Here is a 17,325-nt window from a genome sequence, read left to right as displayed (position 1 = left end):
TCAGGGATGGGCTGTGGGTTTGTCCAGGTGCTCAACAGTGGGGGTGGGCGTTTGAGCAGGGAGGGAGGAGCAGCCAGCCCCAGGCTGGGTGCCGTGGCCAGGGCTGGGGTGCTTGGGCAACTGGGAGCCTCCACGAGCACCCTCCTCAATGCAAGGAGGCATGCCAGTGGGGTGGGAGAAGCATTCAGGGATCTGATGCCAGGCTTGAATCATGAAGGGATCGGAGGTTGAAGGAGGGGCATGTACTCTCCATGCTGGTTTGGGTTGTGCTGGAAGAGTAGGAGCTGGTAAAGAAGGGCATAACCGCAGAAGGAAGGGAAGGGATGGAAGCAGCTGGGGCAGGGGGCAGCGGGGGGGGGGGGGAGCAGTATGGGTAGCAAAATACTGGTGTCTCCTCTGGCTCAGGAAGAGCAGATGGTCCATATGAAATAAACACAAGTGGTTGTGGCCTCATGCAAAGCTAGTATGGAGGAACTCGAATTCCTACATGGAGCCGTCCATGGCAGCAGGTGTTCCCAGAGGTCAGAGAAACAGCTGGTGTGACCAGAGCAGAGGCAGCAGAGGACGCAGGAGGAGAGGGTAAGAACGGGAGGTGAGGACAAAGGGTAGCACAGCACAAGACATTGAAAGGCACCATCAGAATATCTTCCTGGGTCTAAATTGCCTTGGGAACTAGGGAAAGGAAGATCTGCCCAGACAGGGCCGGGAGCCTGTCACAGATCCCTCAGCCAGACTGGGGTGAGGACAAAGCCCCAGGAGAGAAATTCTTCCAAGAAGAGTTACTCTTTGGAGGGGCAGTGGTGGTATAACTCACAGGCTTGTCTGTAATGGTCATTCCAGATATCCTTGGATATGACATCTCACATGCCTCTTCAGCAGGTCACAGTATGAAATGAGCTGATGAGGTTTTTTTGTACCTGTTCCTGTAAAACAGGCTGTTTTTAGAAGAGCTATCTGAGAAAATAACTTCAGCTAGAGTAGGCATGACTCAATGCCATTTTGCGTAAACGGGAAGATCAATAGGAGCAGATTGGTGGCTGTGGCTGTGAACAAGCAAAAATCAGGACAAGTGAGGAGAGCTGGTTACTGCAGCTGGGAAGATTTGGAAAGTCGAGCATGCAAACATAGAGGAGAGCTGGGATTTCGTGAAAGACACAGTGCAAAACCCAGCTAAAAACTCTTTCAAGCACAAAGGAGAGGCTGGTGGAGCAGGGCTTCTCCCCTAGCAAACAAGCAAGGTATATACACCAAGGAGGATATTTGGAAAGAGTGGAAAGTCTGCAAGGAAAGAAAAGAGCCTGAAAAGCTGTAAGCAAGGTCTGCCGCTGAAAGATGAAGGAACGTGGGTAGACTGTGAAAATTGCTTGTAGTGTTATGAGATTAATATACGCCCTTCAGCCACGTATTTGGAAGGCAGGCAGTCCCGCAGCGCTTCTCGGTTCAGTGCCCTGGAAGTCAGACATCGCCCACTCCCAGTTTTCCAGGAGGACAATGACAAGTTGTGGCAAAGGTAGGGTGGTTGGTGACAACATGAGTGCACAGGTACAGAAGCATGAAGGAGGCAGGAGAGTCTTCAGAGGTTTGCTGAGTGTCAGCGGGGCTGTGGGAGGGGAGCATGGTTGTACCTGAATTCAGGAAGAATGAATGCTGCTTCTCCTGCTATGAGGATACAAAGCATCTTTGTGACGGGGGCTATGTCTGGTGGGAGAAGAGAAATCCAGCACCAGGTGTTTGCAAGGCTTTAGGGGAAAGAAAAAGAAAGAAAACTAGGTGGGCACAGAAGCTCTGGGAGTATGGATCAGTCTGCCTGCCTACAGGGTCCTTGGCTGGACATCCAGTGGTGCGGTCAGCCCAGGGTAGTCATGAGCTGTAAGTATGGCCCAGGACGCCAAACTGACCATGGGGATAGCAGAAAGGTTTCCAGTCTATGTGGGAAAATGCTGATGCTGTGGTACCTTAGTGAGACCTTGCTGGGTGGTGCATGGGCAGCGGGGAGCCCACTCAAGGAGAAGGATGCTGAGCTGGGCTGCCAGGATGCCTGGAGAGAGGAGAGTCCATCAGAGAGGACACAGCACGATGTGGTCAGTCTGGAGAAGCAAAGCTAAGCAGGGAGATGGCTGCAGCATTGGGGAGCAGAGTCCTTTGCTTGAGCATGCTGCTGTAGGCAACTTTGGCATGGGAAAGCCTGCAAGATCTAGCAGGTTAAACCTGATTTCAAAAATTACTTTGACCCAGAGATCTTCTCCTTAGATCTAATGCACCAGGGTTTTGACAAGGAACCAAGGTCTCACATTGGTGCCTTCTCAGAAGGTTTGGGGTCCAAAGTACTCACACCATGGGGCAAAAGCAGGAGTGGTTTTGGTTCCTAGATCTGTCACCACTGAAAACTTTCCTCTTTACCTAAAATAAACCTGTTCGAAGTATAAGTAGGTGTCCAAGTGTCCATTAAACCATGCATTGATTTAATGAAGCAGAGGTGGAGAACCACATGCCTGGTTCACTTGGAAGGTGACACACAAACACAATGCAAGACCCCTGGGGAGGACCACCCCCACCACCCCCCCAGCTCTCCTGCCATGCCCTGTGGCTTTCCCAGAACTGGGGGCATACCAAGGACCTAGCGTACCCAGGGCACTGCCATAGTCTGGGCTACCAGAAAACCAGCTTGGCTTCTCCGGCACCAGTTGCCTCATTGGGAGGAGGTGGGCACAGGAGGGATGAGGCATAGCAGACTGTGTCCCCCTCCCAGCAATGCCCTCTAGCCCACGAGCCAGGGAAGGAGGGGATATCAAAGGTGTTGCACGACTGGGATGCAAGCAGCATCTTCATTTCACTTCCCAGTAACTGTAGGGGTTTGCAATTACATCTGCTGATCTGACAGTCATCAGCTGGGTGATCAGCCAGTCATTGGAAGCATCTGTTTGCCTTTCTGCTGATTAAATTGCATTTGATTTGCAATCAAATCTAACATGAGACAGGTGATCTCAAGGTAGGCTCAGGAGCAGGTGATGGGCACTGCCCCATGCAGAGCAGAGGCCAGCACCACGGTCTCCCTGTGTTTGTAGAGCTGCAGACCAGGAACACTGATGGGAAACAGGCTGTGGCACAGGTGAGTGAGGGACACATTGCAGCCAGGCAGTGTTTGCAGTAGGGGCAGGGCTCCTGCCGTGCCACCGGCAGGTGAGCTGCAGTGCTGTGAACTTTGAAATGTGTACCAGGTACTCATCTGGCTGCCGGGCCATGAGGGGGGCAGCGAGGACACCCACATCTGTTGGTTGTGGGAGAGGGGCACAGAGCAGAGCTGGACATGGGGCTGACTCCTTCCCTCCTCCATCCCACAGCTGTCCTGCCCTCAAGCACTCACCCCACACAGGTGTCGGGGACACCAGTGGTCCAGCACCTGCACAACTTACCTTGAGAATAGGCTTTCTCTCTTCACACCACCTGTGTCTGGCACCACCAGCAGTTTGGGACATCAGGATGATTTCAATACAGTCCTGAGAAGCACCTGGGAAAAGATCCTCTGTTACAGCACAGCCCATAATTGCTCTGCAGAGTCCCTCAGGCATGGCGCTTTGCGATGCTGTGGGAGCAGGGAAGTGCACTGCCAGGGAATACGGTGCGGCGAGTCCTGTGCTCAGTGCCCAGCTGTGGACATCCCCCCGAGGGGTGCTCCAGCAGCATCCCAATGAAGAGGGCCCAAAACCTCCAGGGACCAGGACTGGAGGGCAGGTCTGAAGTTGTCTTTAAACTTCTTAGCAGCTAGAGACACCGATAGCAGCCAGAGACACTGATAGGGGTGGTCCTATGGTGGAGCTGGAGTAGCCAAAGTGGCTCAGAGTCACCCGTAAGCAAGATCCCGAGTCCAGGAATATATCAGTTTGGCTCTTCAGCACAGGAAGCTGTGCTTTCCTTTTCCAGCTTGTTTTCCCCACTTTTGCACCCAAGAGTGCACCTCCTGGCTTTGCTGGATAAACCTGGTTTCTTCTAGACGAGCTCATCCAGATTTAAGAGTGAGTTAAGGGACTCTAGAAAGCATAAGGTGTGTTGCTTCTCTGAACCACTGCTCAGAGACCTTCTACCCTTCAGAAATTTGAGAATCTGGAAGGGGGTTTTCCCCCTAGATGTACCAAACTGCAAAGCTCAGGGTGGGGCCTGAGAGCATCCACATCTTTGGGGAGGGGAGAATGATGGAGATGCTGGCCAGAAACAGGAGCCCCTCTTCCTGAAGCGGCATTTCTCCCCACCCCTCCGACTCAGCACTTCTTCCCACTTCCAGCACACAGAAATGCATTTTGGAGCCTAAAGCTTCCCTCCTTCTGTTTTACCACAGCCACCTCAGCCTTTGCCTGCTCTGCCCGTGGGTGTCTGGCAGCAGCCAGCAGCGCAGGGAACAGCCAGAGCAGGGGAGGGAGGGCTGAAAGCATGCTGAGACCACATGTTAGGAGGGGGCATCTTCCTTGGTATTGGCCACAATTATGTTTACTGGTGGTTAATAAAGAATAAATAATTTCTATGAGCGTTTGGTGCTCAGCTGGGTTCCTTGTTTTCAGTCCTGTTTACATAGCCCTGTGGCCTGGGAAGCCTGGGCTGGAAGGCACCTCAGAAGTCTCCTCTGATCCTGCCCCTGCTCAGAGCAGGGCTAGTTTTAAAGGTAGATCAGGTTGGTCAGGGACTTGTTGGCCTCAGTGTGGGTACCTCCAAGGATGAGGAGGTACTTGGTCATGTTTCTAGATGTGCTCTGGCACAGGACCACTTATGATGAAGAACTTTCTCCTTTTGTCCTGCTGGAATTTGCCATGTTGCAGCCCATGCCCATTTCCCTTCCTCCTGTGACTGAGCACTCCAGGAAGAGTCTGGCCACATCTTCTCCAGATCCTCCCCTGAGGCAGCAGGAGACAGCAGCCAGATGTCTCCTTCTTCTCTTCTGAAGGCTGCGCCAGCCCACCTCTCAGTCTCTTTCCATACATGCTGTGCTCCAGTCCTCCACTGGACTTTCTGTGTTTGTCAGGAGTTTGTCTTGTACTGGGGAGCCCTGAACTGGACCCAGGTCTCCCAAAGTGGTCTCCCAAGCGCTCCCTCAGGCTGATGGCTGCCCTTCACTAACCCAGACCAGGATGCATCTGCCCGCCTTTGCTGCAAAGGCGCTCTGCTGACTGATGTTCAGCTTGGTGCCCATTGGATGTGCAGGGCTTTTCTTGCAATGCTGCCAACTCCCTGCAGACCCAGTCTGCCCAGTTGCATGGGATTAGCCCAGCCCAGTGATAGGACTTTGCATTTGCCTTGGCTGAATGTCAGGAGGTTTGTGCCACCCCATTCCAGGGGCTGCTGTGGCCTTTCTGAATGGCAGCTCCAACATAACAACCTATCCCCAAAGCTTTGTTGTCTCCAAAGCCTGCCCATCGTCATTGATACTGGGCATTGCTGGGACTGATGCATCTTCACACATTTCAGGACATGCTGACCTGGCAGCTTGGGAAGTCCCCAGCCACATCGCTTCCCACCTTAAGGCCACCAGACACTTCCCATCAGCTGCCTGGGGTCAGCCAGTTGTGGAGCTAGGGTATAAAACCACGTCCCAAGATGATCCAGGGTGAAAATAGCCACGTGCTTTCAACAGCTTTCAACACCTGGAGGAAGCAGGAACATCTGGAACTGGTTGCTTTTCAGGTACCAGTGCCTTGTGAAGCTGTTTTTTGCTCACTTTTAATGGGTCTCAGTTGTATCCTTAAAAGTTTCTGAACTTCTGCATGTTTAACTTCTGAAAAGGCTCCAGAGGGCTTGTTGTGCCACCGCAGTGCCTGGGGACAGGAGCTATATTTGCCCCTTCCCAACCCAGGGAGCAAAACCAGTATGTATTCCTCTGTGGGGCTCAGACCAGTGCAGAGGTGTCTACAAGCGGTAATTGGCAATTTAGAGGTGACTTACTCCTGACCCATGGGACTTCAACTTGTTTATGCCTGTGCTGCCGAGAGCTGATGTCTGTCACCCAAATCCCGTTGAGGGGCTGTCCCTGAGGCTGGAGGGTGGGGAAAGGCTCAGCTGGGCTGGCATCTGCTAGGTCCCACATCCAGTGATGCTTGGAGAACCCCATGATCTCACTCCACACCATCCAAGACAGACGGACAAGACCTGATGACCACATGTCGTTGGAGTGACTCCAGCTGTGGTGACCGTACCGCTGCTGGTGACAGTGGTGCTGGCACCTGTCACATGCAAAGGGACATCCAGGAGGCTCTAACATGTTGGACGGGTACCTGGGGGCTCAGGTTTCTGGGATGGCCAAAAGCCCACCCACAGTTCCTGAGCAGCAGGTTGGACCTGGGCTGAAATCAAAACGCCATTCCTGTGACAGCCAGTGCAACCTTTAGAACCAGAGACAATCTGATACAGTTGCATTTTATTTTTAAAAGGGGAAAAAATGGAAAGTCAAGAGGATTAAGTATCACATATGGCACAGAGATTGTCTGGAAAGACCAGCTTAGCTTCACTCTGAGCACTTAAGCTGATATTAGCAAATGCAAACACTAAACAACATTACCAAGGGAAAGCCTACATGGAAGCCAGTGTGATTAAATCAATTTAAAGAAGCTGATCAGAAATAAGAGAAATGTTCTTAAACTTGCTGAAGCTGCATCCACATGAAGATAAGTGAAACGACTCCTGGTAAATTGACTGGCAATGATGTAAGACAAACAACAAAGGCACCAGAATCTGGCCCCTTGCTCCTCTGCTCTGGGGAACGACAGCTGCACTTCCATGTATTCCTTTCTTCAAAGGCCCCAGGAGCAGGAATTTAACATTAGAAAGTGTTTGACCAGGAGCCAGTCAAATTCAAGGTGAGTATTCAAAGAAAATAAGCTGATAAAGCGAAGAAACTATGCATCCACCTTGCCTGAGGAGGAGCTTTGGTGGGTCCCCAGGCTGGACCATCTCCTTTGCAAGCACTTGAGAAGGTCCATCCTACCAATACGGAAGTGCAAGTGAGTAGTAAGACAGAGGAGATGACATTTCCAGTCCAAATGGATCAGGTATGAAACTCAAACTTTTCGCTGCAGCATGTCATCTCTGCTTAGACTCATCTTTGCTACCTCTAGTTTTCACCAGAAGACTAGGAGAAGCAAATATGCTGACTTTTAAAGAGGTTGTGTGAGGTAAAGAAACTTCAGATAAGTGGATTTACTATGCAGGGTGGGCAAATACTCAAAAAAGTAGTAGTAAGTGGCAGACCTGGTTGACGTATGGACAAATTATGTCACAGGGGAGACTGAATCCAACTTTTGCACAGGAAGATCACCCCTCAGAAATACAGTTTCTGGAGGAGTCAACAAGATATGGGTGTTGGACACCCCTTGGTCAGCTGGGAAGGCTCTTTACCAAAGGACACAAGCTGCCATAGGCTAGGGAGGAAGATCCTCACTTGGATAAATGAGTGACTGAGAGAGAAAAAGGGAGGAAGATCACCCAGGGATCATGGGGGGGCTGTGGTGGGGACCCCCTGCCTGCCATGCATGGGAGGGGCTCATAGCCAGGAAAGATCTGAAATTGTAGCCTTTATATATACATCCTGCTCTGGGCCATGGGGAGAAAACAGACGGGAAAAAGGAGTGGAAAATGCGGGCAGCAGAGAGAAATGATCTCACTGCTGTCTGGCAGGGTGATGCCTGCACACGGCAGGAAGGAAATATTTGGCTGGAACACGATGTGGAGACACTGGGACTCCCCGCCACACAAAGCCCTTGGCGAAGAGCATTGCTGGCAGCAGGATGTTTTCATCTCCATCAATACACATACCCAAAACAAGCCTCAAGGCAAAGCCATATGTGGGCCCAGGGCTCTTGGGAGCGCAGCACATGCTGAACTGTTCCAGTCCACAATGCCAGGGAGAATTCCTGCTGGAAATGCTGGGCTCTTTCCAAAGAGGGTGGAGATGATGCTAGGCTGGGAAGTCCCAGTGAGGTCCCTTGCCCTGCTGCTACTGGGATGTGTCCAGCTCTTGTGATCCTCAAGATCAGGAGAGGCAGTTTCCCAAAAGTATTTTCCTGGTCTGTGGAAGGAGGAAAGAGAACCTGGGAACATCTCGAGGCGCTCAGCTGCTGGGATGACACCTTCCAGGGGTACCTGTTACCATCACGCAGCAGCAAGGCAGATCCTGGGATGATACGAAAACCCAGGTGACTGGCCAGGGATGGGCAAGGTGGAAAGGCCAGCACAAAGAATTTTGGAGGAAATTCCTTTTCCAGGAGAGGCACAAAATTCTTCGTACCCTGCCAGCCCTCAGTGTCTGTGAGCACTGCCCGAGCCCTGGAGATGAGCACGGATGAGGTGGCAACAGGTTACCCTGGGTGGGTTGTGGTTTCTCCTGGGTGGATTTGAGAAGCTGAATAGTGCAAGAAGGGAAGGATAGAGTGGGATTTCAGAAATACAAGTTTAAAGGAAGGCAGTCTCTGGAGGCAGACACCCACCACCACCAGATAGTCTGACTCCAGTGGGGGTTTTCTCTGTGCAGTGACCACAGGCAGCCCCACACCAGCCCTCCAGGTTTGGGTAGGGGGGATTGAGACCCTCACATTCTACCTTGTACCAGCCCTGCAGCACTGCGGGCCTGGGAGGTCCCAAAGTGGGGTCTTGGCCCAAGCCTGAGCTGGTGGACGAGCGGGGCCCCAGGGGAGCAGAGGGCTACAGCTGCTGCAGGACGAGTGGAGGGAAGGTGAGTTGGATGGTGGTGGTGGCTGCAGCCCTTCAAACCACAGCCTCAATCTCTGTGGCCAAGTCCCACAACCTTTCTTCACCCAGCCCCTCATGCCCACATGATTTCCAGCCTCACTGCTCCCTTTGCCTCACCTCTGCCTGGCCATGGTCCTGCCCCATGGGAGGCACCAGGAGCAAAAATCCTGGTGGGCTCCAAAACTGTCCTCACTTGGGTAAGCTCAGCCCAGGATCACCCCTGGCTGCTCACCATCCACAGACCCCATGAGGACAACAGAAGGGACTACATGCCCGAGCACCCCAGGTTCTCCCCAGACAGCTACACCAAGCTCTGGGATGAGTTGGTTTATTGGCAAAAAGGAGGGATTGTGCACTGGAGGAGCAGGGGATGTGTCAGAGCCTTGGCCACTGAGCTCGGAAGGGTGGTGGAGCAGCAGCATAGAGCTTCAGAGCATAGGTCTTGCATCACTTGGCAGGAGCATCCATCAGCCAGTCCACACCTCCTGGAAAACAGCCAGAAGAGGTGGGCTGAGTATTTGAAGTGAGGGACCAATGGAGAGAGACAAGCAGGGCTCTCCATCAGGATCAGTGCATCCCCTTCCAGTTCCCTGCAGCTTTGTAGGGTGAGTGATCTCCAGCACTGGGTTTCTAGCTAACCCTTATGACTGGATGTGTATTGATCTGGTGGGAAAGCATGTGGCAGGGTGGGCCAACAACAATCAACCAAACAAAAAAATGTTTTGCATGGTGAGCCACCAACCCAACCAGTGTCCCGGCCCCCATGGCTGGATGAGCTCTGTAGCCGTTTGGCCACTGAGCCAGCGGTTTCAGTTCAAGTTCACCCCGAGGGTCCTTCCTGCAGAGCAGTTCCAAAGAGAATGGTCCAACCTGGGTGGGAGCTCCAGCACAGGTTCAAACAACTCAGCCCCCAGAGTAATTTGAAGAGTTCATGGTGGCCCTTGCTGGGGCACCAAGGGGGACAATTTCCAGCTGGGGACATTGCAAACGCTGTGCTGTGCTGCAGCAACTCACCTACGCTCCATCGAGGCTGCATTCCTCTGTGAAAATAAAGAGAAAGGTTGAGTTCAGGGCTGTGGTCTGGCTAGTTCTATTTAGCACCCAAAATAGACAACTCAGGAATGAACTTGAACAAGGCAAAAGCCACAACATGCCGAGCCAGAGCACCTCTTGCTCCCAGAGCTTTCTCCTGCCAGCTCAGACCACAAAGTGGTGGCAGTGATGGGCTGAGCTGGTCCCTGCCAGCGTGTCCTGCCTCCCTGTATTGACTGAGCCAGCCCGACACGGTGCTGGGCAGTGCTCACCCTGGCTGGGCAGCATCGTGATCATCTTGTCGGTGAAGCCCTTCTCCCTTGCAAACTTCTTGAACAGCGCTGTGATTTTGGGTCTCACCTCCCGGGTTCTGCCTAAAGGCAAAGACACAAGTTAGCTCCAGGCTTTGGCCTGTCCCTGCATCTCCTGGGCACCAGGCGAGTGCACCCAGGTGAGGACAGGGTAGATGATAGTCCCTGGGAGAAGGCTGAAGGCAGTGGCGGAGGTCCTGGAGAGTGGTAGTGGCCAGGCACATGAGACATGCCTCCCAGGGGACAAGACAAAGTGGAGGTGCCGGCACTGGCACAGTGTCTCCTCCTCTCTCGGTTCCCATCCCCACCATTTCTGCCCCCCTTGCAGTAGGATCCCTGCTCTTTACCCTGTTCCACCAAGCAATTTACCCAAGGCCATGGACTCCCAACACAGTGCAGGAGCCTGACCCCCAGCCTCCCCTGCCACATGGGGGACACACAGCACCCCCAGCCCCGCTCCCGCACCCCATCCAGGGCAGGGGGGCATAGTGAGGAGGGGGTCTCTCCCACAACCCTTTTGACTCCTGGCTCTCAGGACACTACGAAGCACCCCAGCACCTCCGAGCTGTTCACCCCCCGTCAGAACACCACTGGCTACGCACTGTAGAGCCTCAGCATGCGGTAGGTCTTCCCATCCTTCACTCTGAAGGCAAGGATAACGGCATATGTCTTGCCGTCGGTATGCAGCACCTGCACTGTTTTATTGCCTCTCTCTGCAAAAGGACATGGAGGAAAGCAAAAGATTAATTACCTCCTTCTGAGAACAACCACACCGCAAAAGGGCTGTAAGAGTGAATCAGGATGGTAGGGGCCAGGGCCACCCAACCAGCCTTTCTCCTGTGTCTCCCCCTCCTGTTTTTCCCTCTTGCTAAGGCTCCTCTGTAAGCCTGGGGGAGCCCACAGCTCACAGCAGAGCAGAGGGATGGGAGGGTGAGCATGGGAGGATCTGGGGGTGGTCACTGCAGACAGCAGAGTAACCCAGCCAGTGTCAGATGGTGGGAAACCACTCTTGCTTCATCCCTTGGGAACTTCTATCCACAACCCCTTTGCAGGATGAACCTGCTTTTCCCCAGGGTTTAAGCTTGGGCTTATCCCAGAAGGAGGGAGCAGGGGTGCCTGCCACTCCGGTAGGACACCAGCCCTGGCATGGACCAGCCCTGGGGTGCAGCTGGCAGCTGGCTGCAGAGGGATGTCCCACCCAGGACCTCAGGAGAGGCAGGCAGGCACCCTGAGGGCCACATCCCAGGGACAAGCAGATGCTTCAGACAGGGATGACGGGAAGTGCCTCCACCCCACCCCGGGGACCAGGCTCCCCCCACTCACCAGAGCTGTAGTATTCACCCGGGATGCCTGTCGGCTTGTAGATCGCCTCTGATTTCTTACATCCCTCCGGGCTGCAAAACAGTGAAGGATGCTCCAGCTGGGGCAAAGCGACCCCTCCCTTCCCCTCCCCTGGGGATGCTGGCTCTGGGGTCGCTACCCCAAATGTGGGACCTGCTCTTCAGGGATGGGATGGTGCAGCCAGGGCAGGGTGGGGAGAGATGCCACCCTTGGAGCAATGGGTACCTGGTTTGGCAGGGGACAGCGCTAGCATCTGAGGATTGTCCCACGGGGTCACACAGCTATTCTCTTGCTCATGATCTGAGCTTCTGGGATGGGGCTGGTCCTGCTGGGGAAGCTTTAATCATAGGGTGTTTTATCACGCTGCTGCATCCCTGCTGGGAGCAGTAGAGTGTGTCACCCTCTGTGGTGGGACTGTTCCTGGCTGGTGCTGCCCTGAGCCTGCCTGGACTGCCCTGAAGAAGGGGTCCCCACGATGCAGCCTTCCCGAGCCCCTGTTTTAAACCACGGGGCTGGTGGTCCTGCCTTAGCCCTTGCCCAGATTTTTGGTGGGTGCTGGGTGGAGGCACCCAGGTGGAGACCTGCTGGTGAAGGTCCAGGGAGGTCAGTGAAGCCCACAGAGAAAAGCGTTTGGCACTTACGTGGGAATTGCAAAGGAGACCTTCAGGTCACTGTCCCCCAGGACCGTGACGCTGGCCATTGCCATCTTCAGCTTGTCCTTCTTTTGGAGGTAGCCCTCAGAGTCGGAGGCCAGAGCAATGATGTGCCATTTCCCTGCAATCTGGCAGCAAGGGCAGGCTGTGAGTCCGGAGGAGCAGGCAGGGACTTTCCCCTCCTTGGGGACCAAGCCAGGACACCCTCAAGCCATGGAACACCCACAGCCCCTCTGGGCACCAAAATCCCTGCTGGGGCACCTACGCTGGACCTGGGTGACTGCCCTCACCTGGGTGTGACAGTGGAGCCAGCGGTGGCTGTGGTGTCCCCAGCTGTCCCCAGGACCAAAACACCTCTCCAGTCTCCACCCTAGTCACCAGAGGCCACGCTCCCACCTTCCCTTCCCTGGGATGCTGTGGATCACCTTGCTCTTGTCCAGCCCTGCAACCCCGAGGTTCTCAGCCCTGGCACGCAGCAGGCAGAGCAGCGCCAGCCCCAGGCTCAGCCCCACGGTCCTCATCTCACGGCAGCCTCCTCCAGCTTCACCGGCGGGATGGAGAGTGGTGCCGGGGCTGGTGGCTTTATAGTGCCACGCTTCCCGCCCCCTCTGCCCACCCCGGGGCCGCTGCGTGCCGAGCTGCACGGACACGAGCGGCACAACACGCTGCTGGTGTTGGCTTGGGCAAGGTGGTGGTTTTGAAGGGTGAAGTCAACCCCCGGCAAACAGCCTCCTGTCTTGCGGCAGAAGGGAAGTGCCTGCAAGCCCCGTGAAAGGGCTGAGAATCAGGCTTGCAGGAGCTGTTGCACCAGTGCTGAAATTTAGGATTTTCCCTGTTTCTTCAGTTGCTTGTGAAAGAACAAAGAGAGCTTTTGTTTCCCAGCTGGCTGACAGGAGAGCTGCCGGGAGGAGCAGGGAGGTCCTTCCCGGCATGGGCCCCAGGGCAGCACTGTCACCCAGCGACCTGGCATGAAGGGGCTTGGTCACCCACCCCTCCGGCCAGGCTGGGATCTGCCCCAGGGCTGCTGCCGGGAATGTGCCTACACCCAGACACCCACACACTGCTGGCAGGAGCTGACAGCACGGTGCCCTGCAGGGTCACCCACCTCCTCTGGGGCACTCGGGGTCTGCAAAGCGGGGTGCACCCGAAGCAGGGCAGGCAGAAGGGGTCTGTGTCACTGCGGGCATGTGTCCCCTTCCACTGTGCCCTGGGTCTGGCAGGCTCCCAGGATGGCAGGGTCCACGTTCCCTCCTCACAGCCCTGCACCTGGCTGGACATTGAGGGAGCCCCACTCCAGGGCAGGGAGGTAGTTGGGGGGGAGCAGGGGCTGCCTCCACTCTGCAGGAGGTGGCGGGGGATGGATGCCGCCTTTGGAGCTCATGGCAGCATAGTCCTGCTTTGGGCAGACGTGGGGACCAAAGGGGGTGGGAGACAGGCACGGAGGTCCTAGTCCTGCCGTGCATTTACCCTGGGCAGCCACGGTGCAGTGCCACTGCTGCCTGGTGGCCCCACGGGAGACTGAGCTGGGAACGGGCTGTCCTGGGGACAAGCTCCAGGAGCCAGATCCTGTGCAGGCAGGGCTGGGCAGCCCGATTGCTTAACCCTCCCCACCCAGCTGGCTGTGCAAACCCCTCTCCATCCCAGCTCGATTCTCCCCTGCCCGCAGCCCTGGCGGCTGCCCCACTGCACCTTCCCCATCCTCCCCACACTGTGTGCAGCAAACAATGCAGCGAAGGAGCCCTCCAGTGCCCCCGGGGTGCTGAGAGCAAGGGCTGGATCCAGGACTGCTGGGCTCAGGGTGCCCGAGGACCCTGCAGCACACCTGCTCCCACCAACAAAAGCACTGAGACCTGGGGCAGCTTCTGCACCTGTTTATTTAGGAGGGCGAGGCGTGATCCTGGTGTGGGGCAGCAGGGCTGGCAGAGCCTGGCCAGGGAGGATGGGAAGGGGCACCATGGAATGAGGGAGCAGAGCGCAATTTCCACCAGGTCTGGAGGACATGTGGCCCTGGTGTTGGCCCCTTTAGCTGCAGGGAGGCAGGACAGACGGACGAGTAGTTATAGCAGAGGAAAGCCGATGTGACGCAGAGCCGCAAGGCAGCCAAGGGGCTTCCTGGGGGGCTGCAAGTCCTTGCTCAGCCCAGGACATGCTGGGAGGGAGACCCAGCTTCCCTGAGCCACACTCACCTGATGACCTCGGTGCAGTGATCTGTTGAAAAGCAAAGAGAGGGATGAGAATGCCATGGGCAGTACCGTGAGCCCCTGCACAGCGTCCCTGTGCAGGGGGGCTGTGTGTGCCGCCCCGTGCCCTCCTGGCACTCACCCGACTTGGGCAGGACAGCCAGCATGTCCTTGGTCAGGCCCACGGTGGGGATGAGCTCTTTGAACCTCTGTAGGAGCTGGGGAGTCACATCCTGCTCCCTTGCTGCAGCCAGACACCCAGAGTGGGGGCTGGTGAGTGCAGGGGGACCTGGCAGCGAGCCCCATGCTGGGGGTCTGGCTCCCACAGGGCAGCGATGGGACCCCAGGGAAGGGCAAAGGTGAGGCTATGGAGGTGCAGGGTGGACAACCAGCAACCCACAGCTGGCAGGAAAGGGGCACAAGCCCCTTGGATGAGCGACCCACCCCCCCAGGGATGGTATGGGGCAGCCAGTGGGTCTGGGGGTCTGCAGCTGGACTGGCACACTGCACGGGGGCTTCGGTTCCAACCACAGTCAACCAGGGATATTTTTGGTGCAAGGTTTCATTCAACCCAGAATGAATTCCCTGGGTGCCAGCACACTGGGGGCTGATGTTGGCGGCCCCAGGTAGCAGAGGGGACCCCAGCCCCTGCCTCCCGCTGGTGCCTGTATCCCTCCCCAGGGAGCCGAGGGTGTCCGTCCCCGCTCCCGACACCCACTCAAGAGCTGCAGCGCAGTTCTGGGCCGTTCCTGCCCATTCTGCTGGAGCTGGTGCACAATGGCGTAGTGGCTGTAGTCCGTCTCCATCACATGCATGTCCTTCTTCTCTTGTGCTGCTAAAGGACCCCAGACGGTGCCTGGTTGGGCAATGCCGCACAGCCAGAGCACCCCCACGGCCCCAGCTGGGGCTCATGGCTCCGGACCCGAGCCCCAAGTTTGCCTGAGGGGGTATGAGAAGGGGAATGCTGCACGATCCAGCAGAGCAGGTGCCCACCCGCAGCACGACCCCTTGCCAAGCAATGGAGGCAGAGGGGCCAAACCCACCTCCTGCTGCTCCCAGGCATGGGGGACCAGTGATGCCCACCCTCTGTTTCAGGGTGTCCATGGCTCCAGTCCCCCCTGCCCACACATACCCACGTAGTGCCCTGTCTGTCCACTTCGCTGGAAGAGCAGCTCAAACTTTTGGCATTTGTCCAGCCTGGAAAGGGAAAATGGAAATGGCAAAGGTGGCTGGATGCCACAGGGGAAGGCAGAGGGGTGGTGGGGGCAGGAGGCCGCCCAGCCTGCCTGTGCGACATGCCAGGATCCAGGCAGGACCAGGTGCCGTGGAGCAGTGGGTCTGTGGGAGGATGCTCCTCACCCAGCTGTCTTGGTGGGGAGGGGAGTCCCCTGGCCCAAGCGGGACACAGTGAACAGGGTGGGCACTCACACAGGCCAGACAAGCTTCATATCCAGGTCATCCTCTGGTGTGAGGCTGATGGTGATGGTGGCTGACTTCATCCCGTCCTTAATCTTCAGGAACACGGAGCAGTTGGAAGCGGCAGCTGCGATATGCCACGTCCCTGCAAACTGCCGCAGGACATCACCAGTGGGGTTGGGGAAAGCCATGGGGACCTGTCAGCCTGTGGTAGGGGACCTGCCACCCTCTGTGGGGACCTGCCACCCTCTGCGGGGACCTGCCAGCCTGTGGTGGGTGAGCTGCCACTATCTGTTGAGGACTTGTCACCCTCTGTGGAGACTTGCCAGCCTCTGTGGGGACTCGCCAGCCTAACACAGGGACCTGCCACCCCCCTGTGCGCAGAACACCCTGAGCTGCCCTGTGCCAGGAGGGTGGGCTCAGCAGCTGGCCCATGTTACCTGGGGAAGTGCTGCGTGCTTGGGGGCATCACAGCCCCTGGTGTTTGTGTCCCTGCAGTGTGGCCACCACCAGCTCTGGCCACAGCACGCAGGAGCTGGCCAGGACTACCCCAATTTTGCCCATGTCCTCCTGGGCACTGCCCTGGTACCAGCTTGGTGCTGGGACAAGGGTGCGCTGGGGGTGCCCAGTCATGCCTGGGGATGCAGCATGGGCACCCTCCCCCCGCCAGGCCCCCCAGTCCAGGCAGGACCAGCCAGGTGGGCACCTTGTGCTGTTACCTTCTCAGCGCTGAAGCTCGACTGCACAGGGACCTCGGCCCCTGCCCGCAGCAGGGAGAGCAGGGCCAGCGCCAGGCTGGGCAGCGTCACCATCATCCTGGCTTGGGGGGCTGGATGCGGGCAGGAGAGGCTGCATGGATCTGCTTCTTCCTGCACCCGGCTTTATAGCCCCCGCTGCTGGCAGCACCCCCTGCCCGCCCCCACTTTATGCAACAGGTTACACAAGAGCAGGGATAACTTGTACCCGTGTTAGGTGACAGTGTTGGCCCCTTCACCCTCTAACTGCCCAGTCCTGGATGAATGAAGCCTTGTGTGAGACCCAGCCCAGAGCACGTTGGGGACTGGGTGATGCCCCGTGCCCAGCACTGTGTCTGGAGAGGGAAATGAGGGTGCCCCCAGTGCCCCCCACCTGGCTGTTGCCTGCTGGCCCTGGGGACTGGCAGTGCTGGGATGGATCCTGCCTCAAGGAGGAGGACGGCTGGGCCACTGTTTTAGCCCAGGGTTGAGCCACAGCCCGGTGCCCCCCAGAACGGATTGTGGCTTCCCAGGCTGCTGGCAGCAGGCACAGATCCTGATCCTGGAGAGGGTCATGGCACGGAGACCAGGCGGGTGGCCGGGGCTGAGCCACATCCAGCGCTGTTGCTCTGGTTCATGTCCATCCTTCCCCAAATCTTTGGAGACCTCCCGTGATTGCCCATCCCCATTCCCATGCTGCCAGCCTGCTCTCCAGCAGCAAAACTGAGGCAGGGAGACTGGGGTAGCCCAGGGTGCCCGAGGGGCAGGCAGCAGCAGACCCCGCAGTGGGTGCCAGCCCCGGGGACCCATTCTCCCTGGATGGGGCAGGTTTGGTGGCCAGGCAGCACCGTGGCGTGGTGCTGTGAGTGCACGTGGCATCCCACCCCAGCAGCCCCACCACCATGAGCTGGGATCAGCCCTGACCCCCAGC

At 56.7% G+C, this 17,325-nt stretch overlaps 2 protein-coding genes across 3 annotated transcripts; both read right to left on the bottom strand.

Moving 5' to 3' along the window:
- Window positions 1-9,039: 9,039 nt before the first annotated feature.
- LCNL1 (lipocalin like 1) lies at window positions 9,040-12,727 on the bottom strand. Its single transcript, XM_005231355.4, has 7 exons — window positions 12,490-12,727; window positions 12,053-12,192; window positions 11,394-11,464; window positions 10,673-10,783; window positions 10,032-10,133; window positions 9,742-9,767; window positions 9,040-9,212 (listed from the first exon to the last, which is right to left on the bottom strand). Exons 1-6 carry the CDS (start codon window positions 12,583-12,585, stop codon window positions 9,742-9,744), a joined length of 546 nt encoding a protein of 181 aa, XP_005231412.1. The 5' UTR covers window positions 12,586-12,727; the 3' UTR covers window positions 9,040-9,212.
- A 1,192-nt stretch (window positions 12,728-13,919) lies between these two features.
- On the bottom strand, window positions 13,920-17,314 carry LOC101916166 (lipocalin-15-like). Of its 2 annotated transcripts, none has more exons than XM_027778112.2 (7): window positions 16,380-17,314; window positions 15,673-15,812; window positions 15,377-15,441; window positions 14,963-15,079; window positions 14,387-14,488; window positions 14,251-14,272; window positions 13,920-14,090 (listed from the first exon to the last, which is right to left on the bottom strand). In XM_027778112.2, the coding sequence occupies exons 1-7, from the start codon at window positions 16,473-16,475 to the stop codon at window positions 14,087-14,089; spliced, it is 546 nt and encodes a 181-aa protein (XP_027633913.2). In that variant the 5' UTR covers window positions 16,476-17,314; the 3' UTR covers window positions 13,920-14,086. The 2 variants fall into 2 exon arrangements, with proteins under 2 accessions (XP_027633913.2, XP_027633914.2); XM_027778113.2 differs by having other exon boundaries at window positions 14,963-15,076.
- Window positions 17,315-17,325: the final 11 nt, after the last annotated feature.

The sequence above is a fragment of the Falco peregrinus genome, chromosome 1 (genome assembly GCF_023634155.1).
Source record: "Falco peregrinus isolate bFalPer1 chromosome 1, bFalPer1.pri, whole genome shotgun sequence".
NCBI classification, from domain to species: Eukaryota; Metazoa; Chordata; class Aves; order Falconiformes; family Falconidae; genus Falco; species Falco peregrinus.
The sequence above is the reverse complement of the archived record's forward strand: the minus strand, read 5'-3'. Positions and strand labels throughout refer to the sequence as shown.